Source organism: Amblyraja radiata, chromosome X, assembly GCF_010909765.2.
Source record: "Amblyraja radiata isolate CabotCenter1 chromosome X, sAmbRad1.1.pri, whole genome shotgun sequence".
Classification (NCBI taxonomy): domain Eukaryota; kingdom Metazoa; phylum Chordata; class Chondrichthyes; order Rajiformes; family Rajidae; genus Amblyraja; species Amblyraja radiata.
Window position 1 is genome coordinate 10,998,995 of NC_045999.1, and position 23,171 is coordinate 11,022,165.

General features: G+C 40.9%; 1 protein-coding gene across 1 annotated transcript in view; it reads right to left on the reverse strand.

Moving 5' to 3' along the window:
- Positions 1 to 2,352: 2,352 nt before the first annotated feature.
- Positions 2,353 to 23,171, reverse strand: part of fbn1 (fibrillin 1) — a 326,717-nt gene continuing 305,898 nt past the window's right edge. Inside the window, exons 61-65 of the mRNA XM_033014876.1 lie at positions 22,710 to 22,838; positions 20,945 to 21,064; positions 8,479 to 8,710; positions 6,505 to 6,682; positions 2,353 to 3,770 (exon numbers count right to left, since the gene is read on the reverse strand). Coding sequence (XP_032870767.1) covers positions 3,381 to 3,770; positions 6,505 to 6,682; positions 8,479 to 8,710; positions 20,945 to 21,064; positions 22,710 to 22,838 — 1,049 coding nt within the window. The 3' untranslated portion in view covers positions 2,353 to 3,380. The remainder of the gene's footprint in view (positions 3,771 to 6,504; positions 6,683 to 8,478; positions 8,711 to 20,944; positions 21,065 to 22,709; positions 22,839 to 23,171) is intronic.

Genomic DNA, 23,171 nt, shown 5'->3' on the forward strand with positions numbered 1-23,171 from the left:
TGATCCCAAGAGGGATTCATAGTTGCATACTGTGAAGCTAGTTAACTAACATTTGGTGGAGGGAAGGGAGGAAGGAAAGTGTTTGTAGTTTACCTGCATAATTCAATGTTCATACTGTTGTGTTGTAAGCTACCCAGGTGGAATATGAAGTGCTGTTCATTCAGTTTGCATTTGGCCTTACCTTGGCAATGGAGGGGGTCCAGGACAGAAATGTCAATATTGGAATGGGAAGAGGATTTAAAGTGGTTTGCAAACTGGAGATCCAGTAGGCCTTGGTGGACTGAGCACAAGTGTTCAGTGAAACAGTCGCCGAGTCTACGTTTGGTCACAGCGATGTACAGGAGCCCACATTGGTTAGAGGAGATGCACGTGAACCTCTATCTAACCTGGAAGGACTGTCGTGGTCCATGGATGGAGGTGAGGAAGAAGGTATAAAGACAGATGCTACATCTGTTTGGAGGGATATGGACCAAACGCAGGCAGGTGAGACTAGTGGAGCTGGGACATGTTGGCCGGTGTGGGCAAGTTGGGCCTGTTTTCACACTGTATCACTCTATTAATCTATCTCCTGCAGTTGCAGGGGAAACTTCCACGGTAGCGGGGATTTGGATGCGAAGGGATGAGTGAACCAAGGAGCAGTGGATGGAACAGAAAGTGGAAAGGGGTGGTGATTAGTGGTGGGATCACGTTGGCGGTGATGGAAATGTCAGAGGATGTGTTGGATGCGAGATTGGTGTGGTGAAAGGCGAGGACCAATAAAACTCTGTCCTTGTTGCATCTGGGGGGAGAGGGAGTGAGAGCAGAACTCCGGGACACAGAAGAGACGAGGGTGAGGGATCTATCTATGACAGCCAGGAAGAAACCACATTCATTAAAGAAAATTATTCTCGGATGCCCTCATATGAGAAGTCTCATCTTGGGAGCAGATGTGACAGAGATGGAGGAATTGAAAGTAGGGGAAAGCATCTTTGTAAGAGGCAGGGCGGGAGGAAGTGTAATCCAGATAATTATGGGAGTTAGTCGGTGTTTGTAGTAGACTATCAGTCGATAGGATAGTCTGTCCCTGTCCCTATAATGGAGACAGGGAGATCAAAAAAGAGGATAGTGGTGTCAGAGATAGTTCTGGTGAATTTGAGGGGAGAGTGGAGGTTAGTGGTGAAGTTAATGAAGTCCATGAGTTCTTCATGGGTGCAGGAGGCAGCCCCGATGTAGTCCTTGATATAGCAGAGAATGAGTTTGGGGGGGTTAGTGCCAGTGTACGACTCGAACAAGGACGGTTCGACGTAACCGACAAAACGGCAGGCATAGTTGGGGCCCATGCTACACCTTTAACTGTAGAACGTGAGAGGAGTCAAAAGAAAAGTTGCTGAGATTGAGGACAAGTTCCGCGAGGCTGAGGAGTGTTAGTAGAGGGAAATTGGTCAGGTCCCTGTTCAAGGAAGAAACTTTAAATAATTATGTTACAGCAAGTAAGTTTTGAATATTGTACTGCATTTAGGTACTATGTAAACACATATATTCTATAATTTATTGTCCAGGTGTATTCCTAGTGGTCAATAAATTACATGTAGATGTGACTCAGTCCCTAATCTGCACAGAACGCTACTGTATGGATAGACAAGTGTTGACACAGTTGCCTGGTCACTGGCTGTAAAAAAGGCCTTATGAACCGGAGAAACTAAGTCTCATTTACACCATTTGAGTCTATGAAAATGTTAAAGATACTGTTGGGAAAGATTTCTTCTGATTATTGTTTTTTGGTAGCAACATATTGAACAAATCAATTTTTACAGTAAAATTGTATTAATTATCTCAAAACACCATTTTGGTAGAAATAGCAAACAAATTCCACTATGATTTGTTGTGTTTGGTGTCCAACATAGTGTGTATTCTGTACTGTGAAATGAAAACTGAGCATATTTCATTGCAGAAACAAGGAATTGCAGATGCTGGCTTACAAAAAAGACTCAATTGCTGAAGTAACTCGGGATCCCAACCTAAAACATCTCCAAAGATGCTACCTGACCAGCTGAGTTACTCCAGCACTGTGTGTCATGCTTCATTGCAGATTTTGAGAAACAAATGAATAAAGAATGCAAAGAGATATTCCTATGGCAAATTGTGAGGCATTTCTTTGAACTTGTGAACATGTTTCTTGCTCCACCTTTATTCCAGCTCAGAAATCTGTACTTATGTAAAGGCCTGTCTGCTGGAAAAATCACAAAGGAGGAATTACATTCCCAAAGATATTGGTAAGATGGGCTATCAATGAGAAGCATATCAAAAAGAGGCATGCAGAGTCAGGAAAATTAGTTCTGATCCACATGAGTCATCACAGTTAACACTGAGGTATTAAAACTGAAAATACTGTTTTATTGTGGAATTACTGACATTGAAGATCTAAACACTTGCTGATGGTGAACTGCATAAAAATACTGGTACTATCGTGTCATTTTACAGGAGACTGTGTTTGACAGTTTGATTGTCTAGCTTTTGAGTGCTATTAATCCTATGACCTGATTAGTTCTTATTCATTAAGTCCTCAATGTGCATTTTATTACTCACAGAGGGATATTGCATCTAATTTTCAAAAGTAGTTGTTCTTAAAGCACCATTACAACACCCTCAACTCAGGGTTGGAATGAAAACACACACACACACAGACATAGACAAACAGACACACGCACACACACAAAATGAGAATTCTGGTATACAAAAGTTTCCATGATAAAAAAGTAGCATGGCTGCAGTATACACACACTTAATTTACATGAGTGAAAAATGCATAACTGAGATAAGCTACTGAACTAACTTTGGTTCTTTGTAACGTAATGGAAAAAAATCTGGTAATACTTAAGACTGAATAATTGCATTTTTGGCTACCAAGTTTGTAAAATATTACAGTGCAGTCACAATCTAGGTTGACATGTTACTAGCACCAGGTACATATATAAATGTTTGATCTAGTGAAATTTAAATTGAAAAGTAAATTTAAAAGATCAAAAATATGACGTGTCCTTTACTGCAGAGTAATGTTACGGCTCTGCTTAAAAGAAATTGTAAATTCTCAGCATCAGTGGTCCAACAAGTGGATTGAATGGTCCAAGTGTGTGTGTGATTTAAAAAAAAAAGATTCAACATATCATTATACAATGTATGAAGCTAGTCATATTGAAATAGCAGTGCAGCATTTATACAAAGCTCGAGTAAGTGGTTTAGAGCTATGGTATGTATCCACGACTTTACTTTTCTAACATTAGAAGTAAGCAGTGCTCAGACATATTACAGTTAATAAGAGATTGTATCCATGATATGTCGAATCTGTTTGGCAATAAAATGATCCATCTTTTGGCTGAAGCAGTTTGACCTTCTGTTGTGTATTAATGAAGCACAATCTGAATTTTCATTTGGAGAATTTCACCAAGCTCACCAGTGAGGTAGTCTTTATCATACTTGTCTTCAAGACGATCAAGTTCCTTCTTTTTAAAAAGGGGAATGCTGCTTATTTCTAATGAGTATACTCCTGATTCTGGCTTCTTCTTGGTCAAATGCAGATAACTTGTACCATCTTTTTGATTAATTTTGAAGAAACCTTTCTCATTACCAACATCAATCAAGTAACGTACATGATTTGTCAACGTAGAAATTGCTGGGATAAACTGTAGGATATGGTCTTTACTGCTGAGATCAGAAATATTTAAATTGAAGATAAGCTGATTTTCTGTGCTCAAACTTGCAAAGCTCATTGGCAAAGTGGCTTCATTTTTCTCCTGAAAACAAAAGAGTCGAGAAATAAACGTGGTTGAGTAAAGCATCAAATGAACCAACTGCACACTACTTCAACACTTCCTTCCTACTTACAGTATGGAATAAACATGGAAAACGTTTACGAAAATGAAATACATAGCATATCTCCATGAAGAGGGAAACACTTTATTGATTCATGATGATGGTCATTTTATCAGAACAAGGAAAAGTCATAAAACACGCATGCTTTCAGTTGTAGGAAGGGGGGGGGGGGGGGGGGGGTAGTGAACAGAGAAAGTCTGTGAATAGATGAAGACCAACAAATGGATGACATAAACCAATACCAGCTGACAGAGAATGGCCAAGGCTTGTTAATAGAAGCAAATCTGTGTGGAGGAAATTGAAATAGATGGCAAAGTAGAGAGAGAAAAAAATAATTCTGAAACTGTGAGATACAGGACATGATTAGAAATAAAAGATCTGATAAATATTTCTGTTTTTATTTCAGATTTCTAACTTCTGCAACGGTTTGTTGTCATACAACTCAAAGGTCTGAACCCTCCAAATGGAGACTGGGGAATCCATTGTTGGAGAAGTCGAATAAATCTGGAACTAAATTACTCGTAATCATTAATAGTAACTATGAAACAATTGTTATGAAAATCGATCTTGAGATAGATTTCAGAGAAGGAAATCTGTTTTCCTTGCCCAGTGGCCTACATATAATTCCAGACTGATAAACATCTATGCTTAGCGGCAGGTAGGGGTGCACGATAAATGCAGCCTTGCCAGTGATGCCCACCTCCTGTAAGCAAATGAACAAAAAAACTCATACATTGAATTTTAGTTAATGTCATGAGGAAGAGAGAAGTCACAGAGAAGTTTCCTCATGGACCTAGTGTAAATTATTGATTCTGAGGGGAAAGAAAATGTGCGGAGGACCACAAACTACCAACGGGAGATGCCTAATTTACTATAATTTCAACTACAATAAATAATTGGATAGGTTGATTACGGTGTGTTGCCCTACCCATTCAAAAATTGTGCACTTTATCATTTTGATATTTTAAGCCTGTGTGAATAAAATTTGCAAATATAATTGGAACATCTGATTTTTGTGTTGAATTGTGGTCTGAAAACAAACGATGCCTCCTTATTGGCGTTTTATTTGTGGCATTTTGGTCCCTGCGCTGAGAGTAGAATTAGTCTGCGTAGAGTAGAGTAGAATTAGTCTGCGTAGAGAGCGCCCTTAAAGTGCACTTTTCAGTAGACAATGGAAAGGAAAATTAATCTATAAATCTGACAAGGAATTACTTCCATTAAATATGAAAAATAATTTATAAATGTATTACATATAATAAAAAATTGAAATAATTAACTTGATAATCTAAATATCCTGCAAATGTATGACAAAGTTACTGTATATCTTAATTGATCTCCATTTTCTTTTCTAATGCTTATTGTACCGCTTTGTGCAGGCAACACACTCCTACTTCCAGCTCCCTCAGATGCCTGAGAAGGCTGCTCAGTGATATAATGCTAAAAGTCTGATCAGGTGGTGCAAACATGTTATTTTATTCCACTACCATGAATTTTACTTATGTAGTGGTATTGATAGTTATCAGGCAGCCTAGCCAAAAAAAGTCAAAAATACCCTGAAAAGTCATAAATATAAATGAAAGTAAAAATGTTTTTTAACTTAGTTTAAACAATAGTTACTATTTTACCATTCTTTTAGTGGAAACTGGAGAGTTAAGATTGGGGTATGCTGATATTCTAGATGTCTGTATCAGGAACAAGGAAGTGCAAGAAATACAGTACATTAAGGGCCTGTCCTACCAGCATGCGATTGCATGCGTCTAGCGCGACCAAACGTGGTCGCTTGAGGTGTACGGCCTCGCAGGGCCGGTCCCAATTCGAACCGCAGAGGCATATGGAGTTGTGCGGGGCTGGTCCCGACATCATTCTCACCAATCAGCTGGGCAGGAGGCGGGCCGACTGAATTTGGACGTCGCACGGTGACGTCATTGCGCAACGCCACACGCTAGGCGTACCCCATCAAGACACAGCGTACGCCCGTCGAGACGCTGCGTACGCCCAACAGGCCGTAGGCGCGCGAAGATTTCGGACAGTGCGGGATTTTCGGAGCCCCGCGCGATGTCGGGACCAGCCCCGCACAACTCCATACGCCTCCTCGCTTGGAAGTGGGACCGGCCCCGTGAGGCCGTATGCCTCAAGCGACCACGTTTGGTCGCGCTAGACGCATGCAATTGCATGCTGGTGGGACAGACCCTTTAGGCTAGATTTATCACAGACCCTGACAAGGTCTGACCCAGAATGCTAAGGAAAGCAAGGGAGATTGGGTAGTTCTCATGAAGATTTTTGCATCTTCATTAGCCTCGGGTGATGTTCCAGAAGACTGGAGGATAACAAATATGGTCCCCTTGCTTTGGGATAAGTCTAGAACAACAGGCTGGTAATTGTATCAATGGGAGAGAAGTTATTGAAGATTCAGCAAGACAAGATATATGTTCTCTTGGAAAAACAGGGACTGCTTGTGAGGAGTCAGCCTATGCCTGTCTAAATGGGACAGCTTTCATTAATGAGGCATTTTCTGCATTCAATGTGCTCACTTCAGTTTTTTTTTTCAATGCCCATTTATATAACAACTATTAATTTTCCTTAACCATTGAATGAATCATTCAGTGTCCCTTTGTCCTTTCTTTCTGTGTACAGATAAAAACAGCTCTCTATTACCTCTGCATCATTTGAAGTCATGGTTCCTTTTTCGTTTGTTGCTCTTCGATGTCTTCCTTTCGGGTAGCCATTAATTTTGCATTCATAACACACCTCAGGTGATAGACTATTGTCTTCTGTGTCACCTCCTATTGGGAGCATATGACCTCTGCCGAATCCTACTCCCGAAACACAGTGCCTAGTGTAAAGAATGTTAAAATATGAGTTCAGAGTCTACTGCGTGAGTTGGATTCTTGTCTTTCAACCTGGGTAGCAATCCAACACGAATTTGGGCTGCCTGCCATGCAGTCTATCCCATTTTAATTTTTATTGAAATCAATAAATTGAAGACCAAGCTGTTTTGCCAGAGGGGAGCTTACTTATTTTCCCAGTTTAAATGTGAAGATGAAAATATATCACATGGAAACTTCAATTATGGATATAGAACCTCACATTTTCCAAATGTATGCATATCTTCTTTGTAAAAGAGGAAAGCACATCAAGAATTTGCTTCCAAATGGCAAGCACTAATTTTACGTTATAAATTTACAACTAATTGCTGAGTAATCATCTGTAAAATAATAGCATAATTTGCAATTATTTGCAGCATTGGGCTCCTAAACTTTTTGATGTTAGGACCTAAAAAAGTTACCTAGTGCATTTTCTAAATTTGACGGATGATTTCTCAATCTGTTCCTGATAATTTACAATGTTCACCAGTTGTCTTTCGGAGTTTTAATTATTTAATTAGTGTTAATTCGATTTACCATTAATTTTTCACATTGTTTTGACATTTCACATATTTCTGGATTTAACCACTGATGTTAGTCGCATTTACAATTCAATTTTGTATGTGAGAACATTGTATTCATAAGAACCAAATATCGCATGTCCTTGGGAAGAGGATTGGGAAATGTTGGACTATGGAAACTTGAAATAAAACAAACGTTAAAATCAATAAAATTCTATAAGGTAATCGATGGTATCAGGGTGGTGGTAAATATGTACATGTTTCTCCATGCAGATGCACTTTGACCACTTGCATACAGATGGCACACAAGCATGCTCTTGCCCTTATTTTTAGACTTAAACTTACAACATTCTTAAGGGGTTGAACAGGCTAGATGCAAGAAGATTGTTCCCAATGTTGGGGAAGTCCAGAACAAGGGGTCACAGTTTAAGGATAAGGGGGAAGTCTTTTAGGACCGAGATGAGAAAGAAAAATTTCACACAGAGAGTGGTGAATCTGTGGAATTCTCTGCCACAGAAAGTAGTTGAGGCCAGTTCATTGGCTATATTTAAGAGGGAATTAGATGTGGCCCTTGTGGTTAGAGGGATCAGGGGATATGGAGAGAAGGCAGGTACAGGATACTGAGTTGGATGATCAGCCACGATCATATTGAATGGCCCTCGAAGGGCCGAATGGCCAACTCCTGCACCTATTTTCTATGTTAGCTCTCCCTTTCCTTAAGACAATTGCTCTCAGCCTCCCCTATCCAATCTCCTTCCTGCTTTCCTTCTGCCCCTTGCCTACCCACCTGATATCTCACTATCTCCTCTTTTCCTTTCCCTTGCAGATTTGATTGCTCATTCTTTCCTGGTATGGTGATAGCTACGCCAGCTGAGGTATGTTGCTTAGGGCAGAGTTCTCCAAGCTATCCCACAGAAAAACCTCTGAGGATCTCTTTTTGCCTGTGCAATGCTGCTTAGCTTTTGTAGGCCATGGCCCTCGGGTGTGCTGCAAGCAGCGAACATAGTAAGTAGATACAGATAGAATCCTTCTCGACACATGATGGTGGCCAATTGTTGCAAAAGGCTCTAAATTCATGACACAGCAGAAAGATCTTTGTAGCCTACTTTGGTTCATGACCCATAGTTTATGAACCATTGGGTTAGACTTGTATTTTGCAAGACTTGCAAATCATGTGAAGACAGTCAAAGAGTTATTTGCTTATTAAACTTGTAACTAATTTTATTATTCTAACTGGTTCTTACCCTTGGCCAACTCTATAATATCCGGGTGGGCAGCCACATGAGTAACCGCCATCAGTGTTTGAGCAGCCATAGTTGCATGGATTTTTGGAAGACGAACACTCGTTTACGTCATGACAAGACCCAGACATCTGCTCAAAGGAGAATCCTGATGGACAAAGGCACTTGAAACTTCCCAATGTATTATGGCATGAAGCTCCTCCACAAACCTGAGAATTTATGCATTCATTTTCATCTGTTGGACAAATTAAAATCATGAAACATTTAACTAAACAATATAAAGAGTGAGTTTTAATGATTCTGAGTTCTGCGGTTTCTAATACCAGCTTGTTTTATGCTTTAGAGCAAATGTCGACATTCAATACCAATGGATTCACCAAGCTGTTACGAGTTGGTGAGTCAAAGTTTTCTTCATGGAGATGTGCTATTACATTGCACTTTTTCTCCCACACTCCACAGTAATACTAAAAGGAAAAGGAGATCAGCATTTAATGCTGAAATTCTACCTCATTCAGAAGATGTAAATCACCCTTCCAATAAGCCGTTTTACTAAATAACACCTATCAAATGTCTTCTTTATTGGCATCTTGTTGCAACTCTGAATGCATTACTGTTGATTGATGGCATGTTTCTGTCAGATTAAGTGGATTCAGATTTATATTGTTTGCATTTCAAATTCACAATATAGATTGTGTAAAAGTCTATGGTATTTGCTAAATTGTGGAGAATCGGGCTAATAGATCAAAGAGTAATGAAGACAAATTCTAAACATCTAAATATTATATGTTCTAGAATAGATGTGATGTTGTACTGACAGAATTTTCCATAGCTTTTGGAATCAAATACATTTATTTAATCAGTTAAAAAATAGCCAGGTAGAAGTTCTTCAATGACAGTTAACTGGTGTGACATTAAATAAAGTTTTAAAATTCAATAGATGTAATAATATTTTGAAAATGTTTTTCAAAAGTAGGTGCCAAGTGTCTGCTTTTCTTCTTGCACAGTAACTTTACAACAACCAATGAAGTGGGTTATATTTCTGAAAACAAATGTGAAAGCTGCTAAAGCCTTTAACAAAGATGCACTGAAACCAACCTACACTATTAAGTCAGTGTACTTTGCAAAGGCTCTTTCTCACTACTATATGTGCTTTTGTCCCTGTGAAGACTGACAATACCTATCCTTCTACACTTTAGAATATGACAATGCCACAAGTATTTGGCAGTGGTCTGCACGAAGGCAGTTCAAGGGAAAATATAAAGCACAATAAATACACTGACTTATATTTATTGACTAGCAATTGAGGATTTAGTTTGGAAGCTTTGGACATGTTCAAGTCCTCTCCCTCCATTTATAGTTAAATTAGCCTCCTTATTCATCAAATTATTATTTTTCTCCCATTTTCTCTTTCCTTTTCCATCCGTTATTTTGATTTGCCTGTTGCAATAACCTATATCTCAGAACTTGCATGCTGCAGGTAGGTATTTTCTCAGGTTAAATTATTTTGTGTCTTTCCTGGGAAGCTGAGTAGCTGTGGAATATGGGCATTGACAATTGGTAACAAATACCATTTTCAACCAGTGCAGAATTTGTGCTGCAAGTCAATGGTTTCACCATCATTTAGTGCTACTTTTACGTCTACTCCATAGTGTATCAAAGGGTTTAAATACTTGAGTATCTAAAACCAGTTCAAGCCAGTTGATTAACAGCAGCTTTTACAGCAAATGTGCATTGTAACGGAAACCATTGGTGAAGGTCATTCTGCAGGTTTATTGGGATTGCTATGACATTAATGGGATTCCCTGACATACCACCAGAAGTTTTAAAAGAAAAGGTGAAGATAAACAAAGGGTTTTGCATTAGGATTGGCAGAATGCTAAACACGCTGTCAGAAAAACCAGCACTCAACAAATAAACCATATTTCAAGGATGTGGATGCAATACAGGAAAAAGTTAAATGATCTCACTCACATGGTCAAGATCAGGAAATACATGCGTGTATTCCGATCTCTCCCAACCGAGCTCACCCACCAACAATTTATATAATTTAAGACTCAGACCTAACTTCACATCTATCTATTCATAACTAAAACTCTGATCTTGTGCTCTTCCGGTTTGCGCGTTTTTTCTATTTGTGCAAAAACGGTACGCGATAGCGCTACGATATTTCACCAACTCACTCACCGTTCTCCTGTGCTATGTGTGCAACAAGTTTCGTTCCGATCGGTGGCATATTGTAAAAGTCAGCGAGGTTTAAAAATCTTAAAAACCACGCATGCGCAGATCGATCTCTTCTCTTGCCAGTCAGCGCCGCGCGGATTAATCTCTTCTCCTGTCACTCCGCGGGTCGGTCCGCCCCTTCCTGCACCATTGCATCTTTACAGGAGATGAGGGACGTTCTGGATGGCCGGCGTAGATCTCCAGCTGGACACATTTTTTGGAGGGTTTGAAAGCGGCCTGGCCCAGCCCGGCACAGAGTCGGAGATGTCGCCAAACGGAAAGCGGAGACTCTGATCCCGGCCAAGGAGATCGACCAGTGACCAGCGCTTTGGAGATTATTTAAATAGCTCTTACCTTAATTAACTTTTCATATTACATCTCCCGTTCAACCCACACCGTTAACTGAGTACATGCTGCAGGTGCTGCAAGCATGCATGTCTTACCTCACCTTTACTCACCCCTCAACACTAGCCATTCTTTGTGCCTTTAAATGTTCAAACCACTAAGATGATACCAGGGGAAGATACAGTGGTCTATCTTACAACATTACTTGGAAGTTCCATCACAAGACAGTGGCTTTGGCTCTGTCGAGATAATCCTACTATCCATCTCTTCCACCCTGTTATATTTCCTATAAGTCAGCCAGACCTGACTGTTGTTACTCATGGCGTGATGCCACAATGCCAATGAGTGTTTTGGGCTCAAAGGTTCAGTCACCCTATGTGTGAGGTTAGCTGCAGCTACTTTTTATAGAAAATTTGAGCAAGAACATCAGGACATGTGAAGTCACCTGATTTTTCTGACGTTTATCATAATATGATGTACAAATATGGAGTGATGCAGAGAGAAGGCAAATTGAGCACCACAGTAGCATAGGGGATTTAGAATGCTTATTCAAATGATTCAATCAGTTATTTCTCTCTTGCTCCAGCTGTTCTTGCTCAACAGTTGCTGGCAAAAGCCAAGTCCACATAATTGCTGGTGGGACACATGCAGCTCAAACCCAGAAATTCTGGGATCTGGTGTGCTGAGTATTGCAAGCTGTTTTCTGAGTGATCAGAACAATAGGGTGATGGGTTAGAATGTCAATGACCTGTCATAGGGTGCATCTTGTAGGACGAGTTTCCCCTTTTCTGGGAACTATGGATTGCATTTAAAAAGCATGTGGTAACAATATGTGCTGTATAACAATGAAAACCAAAAAGTACAGATGTTGGATGATAGACTTATACAAATACTTAGGTCAAGCATTAACTATGAAGGAGGCTTATTCTTTAACTAGTCCCCCTAGTCCTCACCTTTCACCCCACCAGCCGTCACATACAAAAAGTAATCCTCCGTCAGTTTCGCCACCTCCAACGTGACCCCACCACTCGCCACATCTTCCCATCTCCCCCCATATCTGCCTTCCGCAAAGACCGCTCCCTCCATAACTCCCTTGTCAATTCTTCCCTTCCCTCTCGTACCACCCCCTCCCCGGGCACTTTCCCTTGCAACCGCAAGAGATGCAACACTTGTCCCTTTACCTCCCCCCTCGACTCCGTTAAAGGACCCAAGCAGTCGTTCCAGGTGCGACAGAGGTTTACCTGCATCTCCTCCAACCTCATCTATTGCATCCGCTGCTCTAGATGTCAGCAGATCTATATCGGTGAGACCAAGCGGAGGTCGGGCGATCGTTTCGCCGAACACCTCCGCTCGGTCCGCAATAACCAAGCTGACCTCCCGGTGGCTCAGCACTTCAACTCCCCCTCCCACTCCGTCTCCGACCTCTCTGTCCTGGGTCTCCTCCATGGCCACAGCGAGCAGCACTGGAAATTGGAGGAACAGCACCTCATATTCCGCTTGGGGAGTCTGCATCCTGGGGGCATGAACATCGAATTCTCCCAATTTTGTTAGTCCTTGCTATCTCCTCCCCTTCCTCAGTCCCCCTGCTGTCTCCTCCCATCCCCCAGCCTTCGGGCTCCTCCTCCATTTTCCTTTCTTGTCCCTGCCCCCCCCACCCCCGATCAGTCTGAAGAAGGGTTTCGGCCCGAAACGTTGCCTATTTCCTTCGCTCCATAGATGCTGCTGCACCCGCTGAGTTTCTCCAGCTTTTTTGTGTACCTTCGATTTTCCAGCATCTGCAGTTCCTTCTTAAACACTTATTCTTTAACTATTCATTTCCTCCAAATCAAATTTGTAGCTATGCCTAAGTTATGCTTATCTCTCTGTGAGCTTTGTGGAACAATTCAGGAAAGGTTTTGATGCCACAGGAGAAAGCATAACATGTCTCCTGTCTTGGTGACTTGGACTTATCTGTTAGAGACACCTGTGCAAAGAATGAGCAACAAAACTAAGTCATGGCTGCCTAAAGTTTGAAATTCAACCACAGCTTCTGGTTGAACGACAGAAAGGGGTAGTTGAAGAACAAGACCTCAAAGCAGCACACATATATGGTCTACCAGGCAGCAAAGGCGTGGTTTCCTCTACATGGAGAAACCAAACAGATTAAGCAACTTACTTTTTAGAACAACTCCATTCAATCTGCAAGGGTGACTCTTCTAAGATCAGAAATATCTATAATTTGCACCGCAAGGTACGAGAAATATATCAAACATGCCATTTTTGTGGATGATCAGCCATGATCACATTGAATGGCGGTGCTGGCTCGAATGGCTGAATGGCCTACTCCTGCACCTTTGTCCATTGTCTATTTTTGCTAAATCCTCCAAATTAGGATAAGCAAACAAAAATTAGTGCCTGCATCAATACCACCATCTACAGCATCAAGGCCTTACTTCAACTCAGTCGACTTCACTGGGCAGGACACATTTTTATGTGCCTGATGTAAGACTTCTAAAACTGACACTCTATTTTATATCGAAGTCTCGTGAGAGACTGCGTGAAGAACCCGCCAGCCCGCATGCGCGTCAATACGTCCACGCATGGCGCGGGATTCGGAAATGCTCCGGCAGATAAGACGTTTTTCTTTCAGGAACAGCCCGCTGGATCCGAAAATAGATTCAGCGGGCTCGGAGAGGCTGTACAGCTATCCCGTTGAGGCTCCGGAAGGGAGCAGGCGGCCGGCCTCGGAGTAAACTGTCAGGCACGACCTGTATAGCAAGCTCAGCCTAGGCCCCGAAGGAGCAGTCTGTCGAACCAGGCTCGGAGTAACTGGCAGGCGCGACATGTACAGTAAGCTCCACCAAGGCTCCGAAGGAGCAGCCTGTTGCACCAGGCTCGGAGTAACTGGCAGGGGCGACCTGTACAGTATACTCCATCAAGGCCCCGAATATTTGTCCCACCTTACTCACCATTGACCTGTGATGTAAATCAAACAAGTTTTGTTCAGATTGATGGACCATTTTACAAGTTATTGACATTTTAAACTTTACAAAAATCACGTTTTAAACCACTTTTCCACTTGCCATGCCCGTCAGCCACGTTCAACGCCACAATGACATCACAATGTGATCCCGAATCTCGTTTACATTAAGAAAATTGTGATTTTCAAAAAAACTCAGTTCTAACAAATTCTTCCGTTTTAATTCACAGCTAACATTATGTTTATGTTATTTTAAAGAAAAAACTGATTTTCATTGAGGGTTTCATTAAAAAAAACATAGCAATTTTCATTGTGGTGGGGGGGGGGTGAGATAGGGGGGAGGTATCTTTTTTTTTTTAAATCGCGATTTTCATTGTGTGGGGTGCGGCGTAGGGGGGAGGTGAGGAATGGGGTAGCAGGGGGATAGAGAGAGGAGGGGGGTAGGAGGGGAAAGTGTGGGAGGTGCGGATGGAGTGGGGGAGGATAAAGGAAGAGAAGGGGGGAGGTTGGGAGTAGGGGATAGAGGGAGAGGAGGGCAGTGGGGGAGATGAGGAGGGGAGTGGGATAGGGGGGAGGTGAGAAGTGTGGACCAGGGAGATAGAGGTAGAGGAGGGGCGTAAGCAGCGGAGAGGGGTTATGGAGGGAGGGAGTGACTGAGGGTAGGGGAAAGGAAAGGGAGGGAGAGGTGATGGAATGGGGAGGGGAGGGAATGGGGAGGGGAGGAGGAGAGGGGAAAGAAGAGGGAGGGTGCAGAGGAGGGGGAGGGAGTGCTGGCGGATAAGGGGGAATGGAGGATAGGGGTAGGAAAAGGGATGGCGAGGCGCAGTTGGGGGAGGGTTGCCGTGACTCGCGTCACAACGGGGATCTCTGGCATCACAACGGGAACCCCTCAGCCGCGCCTGCGCAGTTGTGGGCTATGGGTCAGTGGTGGAATATTGCCTTTGGGTCTGGGCCCAATGGGTCCGCACCTCGTCTAGTCTTGCTTAAATATTCTGAGTACAATTTGAATTAAATAGTTATCAATAAGATCATACACACAGAACATGAAAAGACAGGTTGAGAATAGAATAGGTACATCTTTAAATGCTTTTGAAGATTTTTTGTTGCCAATCTTTAATTGTGTTGGATAATTTAACCTCGTAATACATTCCTAGTTTTCCAAGTTAAAAAAGATAACATTTATTCAGCTCTTCTTGGCAAATAAAATCTTGGCTCGGTCATTTCTACTTTTGTGGGGCTGTGGTTCAGAATGAATTATTTAGATTCTTCCCGCACCAAGAAAGGGGCAGGTTCTGGTTAACGTTAGGCTGTCATTGGAGACCACAGATCAATATGATTGCAGGTCTAGCCATTCGTAAAAAAAAATATACAGTACATTCAGAAAGTATTCAGACTCCTTCACTTTTTCCACATTTTGTTACATTACAGCCTTATTCTAAAATGGATTCAATTATTTATTTCATCATCAATCTACACACAATACCCCAGAATGAAGAAGCGAAAATAAGTGTTTAGAAATTTTTGCAAAGTAATTAAAAATAAATAACTGAAATATCACATTAACATAAGTATTCAAAACCCATTACTCGTTACTTTGTTGAGGCACCTTTGGCAACGATTACAGCCTCAAGTCTTCTTGGGTATGACGGTACAAGCTTGGCACACCTGTATTGGGGTAATTTCTCCCATACTTCCCTGCAGATCCTCTCAAGCTCTGTCAGGTTGGGTGGGGAGCGTCGATGCCCAACTATTTTCAGGTCCCTCCAGAGAAGTTTGATCGGGTTCAGGTCCGGGCTCTGCCTGGGCCACTCAAGGACATTCACAGACTTGTCACGAAGCCACTCCTGCGGCTCTGTGTTTAGGGTCGTTGTCCTGTTGGAAGGTGAACCTCTGCCCCAGAATGCTCTGGAGCGGGTTTTCATCAAGGATCTCTCTGTACTTTGCGCCATTCATCTTTACCTCGATCTGACTAGTCTCCCAGTTCCTGCCGCTGAAAAACATCCACACAGCATGATGCTGCCACCACCATTCTTCACCATAGGTATGTTATTGGCCAGGTGATAAGCGGTGCCTGGTTTCCTCCAGACATGATGCTTGGCATTTAGGCCAAAGAGTTCAATCTTGGTTTCATCAGACCAGTGAATCTTGTTTCTCATGGTCTGAGAGTCCTCTAGGTGCCTTTTGGCAAACTCCAAGCGGGCTGCATGTGCCTTTTTCTGAGAAGTGGCTTCCGTCTGGCCACTCTACCATAAACGCCTGATTGGTGGAATGCTGCAGATATAGTTGTTCTTCTGGAAGGTTCTCCCATCTCCACAGAGGAACTCTGAAGTCAGAGTAACCATCAGGTTCTTGGTCATCTCCCTGACCAAGGCTCTTCTCCCGATTGCTCAGTTTGGCCGGGTGGTCAGCTCTATGAAGAGTCCTGGTGGTTCCAAAGTTCTTCCATTTAAGTATGACGGAGGCCACTGTGTTCTTCGGGACCTGCAATGCTGCAGAAATTGTTTTATACCCTTCCCCAGATCTGTGTCTCGACACAATCCTGTTTTGGAGGTCTACGGCAATTCCTTCGTCTTCATGGCTTGGTTTTTGCTCTGACATGCACTTTCAACTGTGGGACCTTATATAGACAGGTGTGTGCCTTTCTAAATCATGTCCAATCAATTTAATTTACCACTGGTGAATTCCAATCAAGTTGTAGAAACATCTCAAGGATAATCAATGGAACAGGATGAACCTAAGCTCAATTTTGAGTGTCATTGCAAAGGGTCCGAATACTTACGTAAATGTGATATTTCAGTTCTTTATTTTTAATTACTTTGTAAAAATTTCTAAACACCTGTTTTCACTTCTTCATTCTGGGATATTGTATGTCGATTGATGATAAAAAAAAGAATTTAACCCATTTTAAATGAAAGGGCCTGTCCCATTTAGGCGATTTTTTTGGCGACTATAGGCGACTAGGCTGTCGCCACATGGTCGCGGGATGACGCCTGCATGGTCGTGAGTTGTCTCCTCAAGTCTCCCAAAGACACGCAACTTTTTTCTTGTTGCCGCTGGATTGTGAAATGTTCAAAACCTTTCGGTGATTGTTCGGCTTGACGTAGCTTGTCTTCTCCTGTCATAGGTGCTGTCGTAGGTTGTCGCCAGGATGATGCAGGTTCTCGCCAGGTGACGTAGGTTGTCGCCGGGTGATGACTTCGGTGAATTCCTTCGACGATTACCTACATCAACCTACGTCAACCGGCGACAGGTACCGGCGACTAAATTGTCTTCAGTTGTCGCTGACAGGGTCGTAGCTTGTTGCGGGTGAACCTAGGTTGACTTTGATTGTCGCCTGTGTGGTCGTAGGTTGTCGTAGGTGGATGTCCTAATGGGTCGCCGGTTGTTGGTAGCTTGCCGTAGCTTGTCGATTAGGTGGTAGGTTATCGTAGACATTGTTGTAGGGGTGGTCCAGTCGCCGGTTTTTCGCTGACCTGCTACGACTGTGACAGTCGCTGAAAAAATCGCCTAAGTGGGACAGGCCCTTAAGGCTGTAACGTAACAAAATGTGGAAAAAGTGAAGGGGTCTGAATACTTTCTGAATGCGCTGTATTATTTATTCAGCTAGCATTTATAATCAGGACAGGGAGATGGGATCCCTATGTAATCTTTTACCCGTCGAAAGTCACAAGGTAAAACTTTACAGAAAAATAAATTCCATTGTCAGCTTATTGTACTGGTCTAAGATACAGCCACAGAGATGGAAGGTAGACAAAATTGCTGGAGAAACTCAGCGGGTGCGGCAGCATCTATGGAGCGAAGGAAATAGGCAACGTTTCGGCCCAAAACGTTGCCTATTTCCTTCGCTCCTTAGATGCTGCCGCACCCTGCTGAGTTTCTCCAGCAATTTTGTCTACCTTCGATTCTCCAGCATATGCAGTTCCTTCTTGAACAGCCACAGAGTTGGTCTATGTCCAGAAGATGAGAGCAAAATAGTTTTCTGTGAAGGGCTAATCAATACCTACCAATGTGAGTTGCTATTGATTAAATTGATCAGTTGATAATATTTATATATATTGTGTCTATTTTTGAAGAGAATGTTGGCTAGAATCCCCCTCTCCCATTTATGAGCACACTATTGCTATTTTAAATTGTCCATGAAGATTCTCCAAAGGATTTATCAGGTTTCCCAGTGGGATGTGTACCATGTCAGTTTTGGAGTTTTACTGTATTGTACTATTGTAAGATTTCCCATATACCAGCACTTAACCTTGCAGCTACAAGTGTGGGAGGCAGCTCCTATCGGGACATAGGCACAAAACTAGCACCATCCCATTCCAAGAGAGTGCTGTTGCTTCAAGAATGGAGTGTGCCCCCTGAGTCCCAGAGAGACCATGTAAAGTTGGTAGAAAACACAGCTCACAAGCGACATGTCCTTGGTGCAAATGGAGCATTTGGTAAGGAATAACTCAATATGAGTGCAGTTTATGAATGTTTGCAACTTTTGGAAGCTTGCATTGATAGTAAATCCCTCTGCCCAGTCTGTTTGCTCCTCTGGCTGATGGAAAAAAAAAGAAATGTTCTCTACTTATGCATGGAGCTTGGATAACCTTAATTCTGCAATGAGCAATAATCTATAAAACGTGGCTAAAATCAGAATAATCCCGAAGCTAAGAAACAACGTGTGGAAGACCATGGACATGATGTTTATAAACAAAACAGTACAGTGTTGTGTATGAAACTATTTTTAGGAAGCCACAGATTTTAACGGTAGAATATGCAGTAAGGTTGCTGAATATTGTGGAGCAGTATGGCAAATGGTACAGATTAAATGCTGGCCTTTAAAACAGCATGGTTTCACGGGAACACGATTAATAAAAGCTGGTCACTCTATGATAAATAGGAACTGTTTTTTAGACTAGTGAGGTTCAAAATTATATTGGAGATTAAAATTGGGTTTGCACTATTACTGGTACCATTTATGGTGCTTTTATGAAGGAAAAATGTTTCTTGTGCTGATAAAAATCTCAACAGAAAATCAGGGTGGAATTTCCCATCAGGCACTTAAAGACAAGGAAATCTATTTTCAACCGTACTGTACTGCATTTTTTTTCATCTTTTGGGAAAATAAATTTAAAGATAATTTTAAGCAATCTTAAAACAATGCAATGTTATGTAGGAAAATACTTCTTTGAAAATGCCATTGTTTAAGCACAAAATTACCATGGACCCTGAGCACTGCCAATTGTGTGACCGACTTTTTTAATGCATTATAATATTTTAAGCAGACGTCTTTGGTTCTATCTTAAGCTTACTAAATAAACAAACTGCAGATAAAACATTGTCTAAACCTTCAAATAAGGCATAGATTGGATGCTACATGCAATAGATTGATGTATTGAAGCCTTGATTTAGTTGAAAACAAGATTTATCTTGTATCTAAATTGATTTTAACCCAAATAGTAATAACAGGCTATTTCAATAGCATATTTATTGAGGTAAAATGGACTATCAACACACAATTTGACATAAACCATATAATGTAATTGGGATAGACAACCTAAAATGATCGGAGTTCAAGGAACACCGAAGGAAAAAAAGGCAGGTGTTTAGGAAATATTTCCCTTACTATTATTTCACCCTTTTACTTTCAATCAACTGAAAACATAATTTAGAATAAACTAACAGATGGGATGAGCACCGTTCAATTGATCAGCTGTGCCAGCACAGGACAAAAGATATTCCAGTAAGAATATCTGCAATCCTTACATAGTCTGGGCCAGACTCACCAATGCGGTTGATTCTTAACTGCCTCTCCAGTTCAGGGGGAATTAGGGGTGAACAATAAACACCAGCATTGCCACTGATATCCACATCATGCCAATGACAAATTTATAACGAGCAGGGTAGTCCAGGTGCCACTCTTTCAGAGACTGAGGTTCACGCACAAATTCTGCTGAAGAGAACTCAGATCAGGACTTCAACTGGGCAATTATGCACAATGAAATACTTGGTACATTAGCAAGCCTGGCAGAAAATGTGTATGAATTATCAGGGAGCAGAGATGAGTTTGGTGCTAATGTTGAACCCTTTTCATACAAAGGATGGTGGGGGTATGGAGCAAGCTGCCAGAGGAGGTAGTTGAGACAGGGACTATCCCAACATTTAAGAAACAGTTAGACAAGTACATGGATAGGACAGGTTTGGAGGGATAAGAGCCAAATGTGGGCAGGTAGGACTAGTGTAGCTGGGACACGTTGCCGGTGTGGGCAAGTTAGGCCGAAGGGCCTGTTTTCACGCTGTATCACTCTATGACTATGGACTTTTAAGCAGAACCTGAGGTATGTAAATTTCAGGCAAATCAATTAATATATCTGTGTTCTAACACAAGCAGTTGATGCTTTTTAAAATAGCATTTATGGAGTGGAGGTGGAGTTGTGTTGAGGTACTTCCTTTGGTTGCATAAGCATGAGGGAGCATATTGTACATTTTGCTGCAAAGCATGAGGGAGCATATTAAGTAATGGGCTGAGATCGTATTTCACAGTTCTGGCGACAAATCTGATTTGTTGTTGACTGATATCACAATCTGCCTGCGCCATATTCCTCCTATGGGCATTAACTGGGCAATACAAACCTGGGTAAATTCATCAGCTGTCATATTGGAACTAACAGTGCTTAAAAATCAAATGGTACTTTAGCCTCCCTGATATGCAGACATTTTAATTATTCTTGGTCCGTCTGTGGATGGGACCAGCTAAAGTGATAGTGTTCCAAATTTGGAAGAAGCTGTCTAATATTTTATCAAAAACTGTTAATCTCCACATATACCAATAGTTTGGAGTGCTAAGAGGAAAACGTAAAATTGAGTTGAAATAATTACAAATTACTGTCACAATAGTGAAAAGGATTCCTTCACTTAATATGTTTGCTTTCTTGATACAATTTGGAGAAAAAGGTTACTTGCCAACACACTGATTCCATTGATAGTGCTGTAGGTAACCATGTGGACAACTGCATCGATATCCGCCGTTCAAATTCTGACAGCCGTGTTGGCAACGATGGCTTCCCTCACATTCATCAACATCTGGCAAATTATTCAGAAAATAAATAACAGAATAGTGGCTACATTCAATATGAATTGTTTTTTTTGTTGGATTGTAATTTATTATAATTACAATGTATGTTTACATATTCTCAACTTTTCTCTTTTTTATTTTTCCATTACTGAAAATCTCCAGTGATTGCCCTGCTGAGTATTTATGAGCTTACATAGCAACAATAAAGTTCAGATTGGTGACTAAGATTCAGCTGTTATGTGGGTTATTTTGGCTGTACTTTTATGAGACAAGTATAATAAGATTTATTCCCAACTGATGTTAGTTGGAGTCAGCTGTTATAATTTCCCTCTGATTCTGGCCAACTTAAAAAAGTCTGTTCTGAGCATGAAGTCTGACCCAACCAAATGATAACATGCAGCTTGACAATGGTAGTCTTGGTAACAAACTCAACCGAATTAAACAAATTGTTTACATGGATGAATGAAGACCACAATCAAAATCTGTCTAAGATTACTGTAGTACCTTTTGACAAGAATAAACACATTCTTGACTTGAAAAGTACCTTGCATATCTCCACAAACAGAACATCATGGTTTGGTGGTGTATTCAAGTCTTTCAATGACTTAAAAAGCCAGGGTATAATTCTGAAGGCTGAGGGGAACAGTGGAGGCTGCCTTGTGATCACAAAACCTGGTATGATCTGATTAGGTATTTTTTACTCTATCCATCGACTTCAGCAAGACACACTGAAAAGTTTATTTGAAAACTTGCCTGATTGTCAGGTATAAGAATTCAACACTAGGATGCAGTCAGGGAATGTAGAGGAGAGCATGTGTGATCAGGTAGTTTAGGTTGGAATGAGAAGTTTTAGTGGAAAAGTTGGAATGCCTGGTGGGAAAAGAAGACATTAGAAATATGTTGAGCTGAGAAAAAAATGAGATATAAATGGGGCAGGATATCTGATCATGGATGGTGGATAGAGCAAATAAGCTGATTTCAGCTGATACAGCTGACATTCAGCGAACCTGTGAAGATATTTAAATTGGAATAATTTGAAGGTAAATTCCACATCTAATGCATCCGCAGTGATAGATAAGTAATATTTAAATTGTTAATATGCCTCCTGAATCATGTTGCTAACCCACTTCTTTTTTATCTCACTTTCTTTAAACTAAAAATGGACAGGTTGGGTCAGTCTTCAGACATTATTATTAGCTTACCATTCTTTTTGATGTGGAGCTGTCAATTTTAGGAGTTAAAATTCTCCCAAGCTTTTTGATTCAACTATCAACTAAGAATTTATGATATGCACATTTTTCGTTGCTGGCAGTATCTCAATATAATCTAATCAATTTGTATCTGAATATTGATGTATTAGAAAATCTAAAACCAAAATGAACAAATTTCCTCATGAAATTTACTTTAACATGATTGTGTAAATATTTATATCTAATTTGAATGTGACATAATATAGTTCATGTTTGAAATTTTGATCATTTCATGATTACTAGATATTCTGTCTGGGCATTTTGAACAAATAATAAATGCAAAGATAACTATTTAAACATAGTTTATTATGCTGGCTTTGGAATGCAACATTATTAATTATTAATCATATCATAATTATTTGAAAGGAATGATATACTGTTACTTTTTTTGTGATTCTATTACCTTCACAGCCATGGCCAGATTGATCCAGTAAATATCCACGTTGGCATTCACATTGAAAGCTGCCTGGAATATTCTGGCATACTCCTTTAGATCCACACATATTTGTTTCAGCGATACATTCATTGTTATCTATCAAAGGAAAATTGATCAAAGCATTCAGTCAATCTATGAAAGTAACCTCTAAATTTCAGACAAGTAATACATGACATACTTGTTGTCTCATTTGTTTTCTATGTAGAAACATACCACTGTTTTGATAGATTGGCAGACCTGCACTTCGAAAACAAGCTATGAATATTTCTTGGAGCGATTTTAATAGCTTATTAGAGATGGTAGGTGGCTGCAATTCCAGAAATGCTTAATATATTCTTTAAAGTTAGAGCTTAGATACCACAACTCTAAGTAATCACAACTCTATTTATTAATGTGAAGTTATTTGGAGATTAAATGCTAATATAAGTA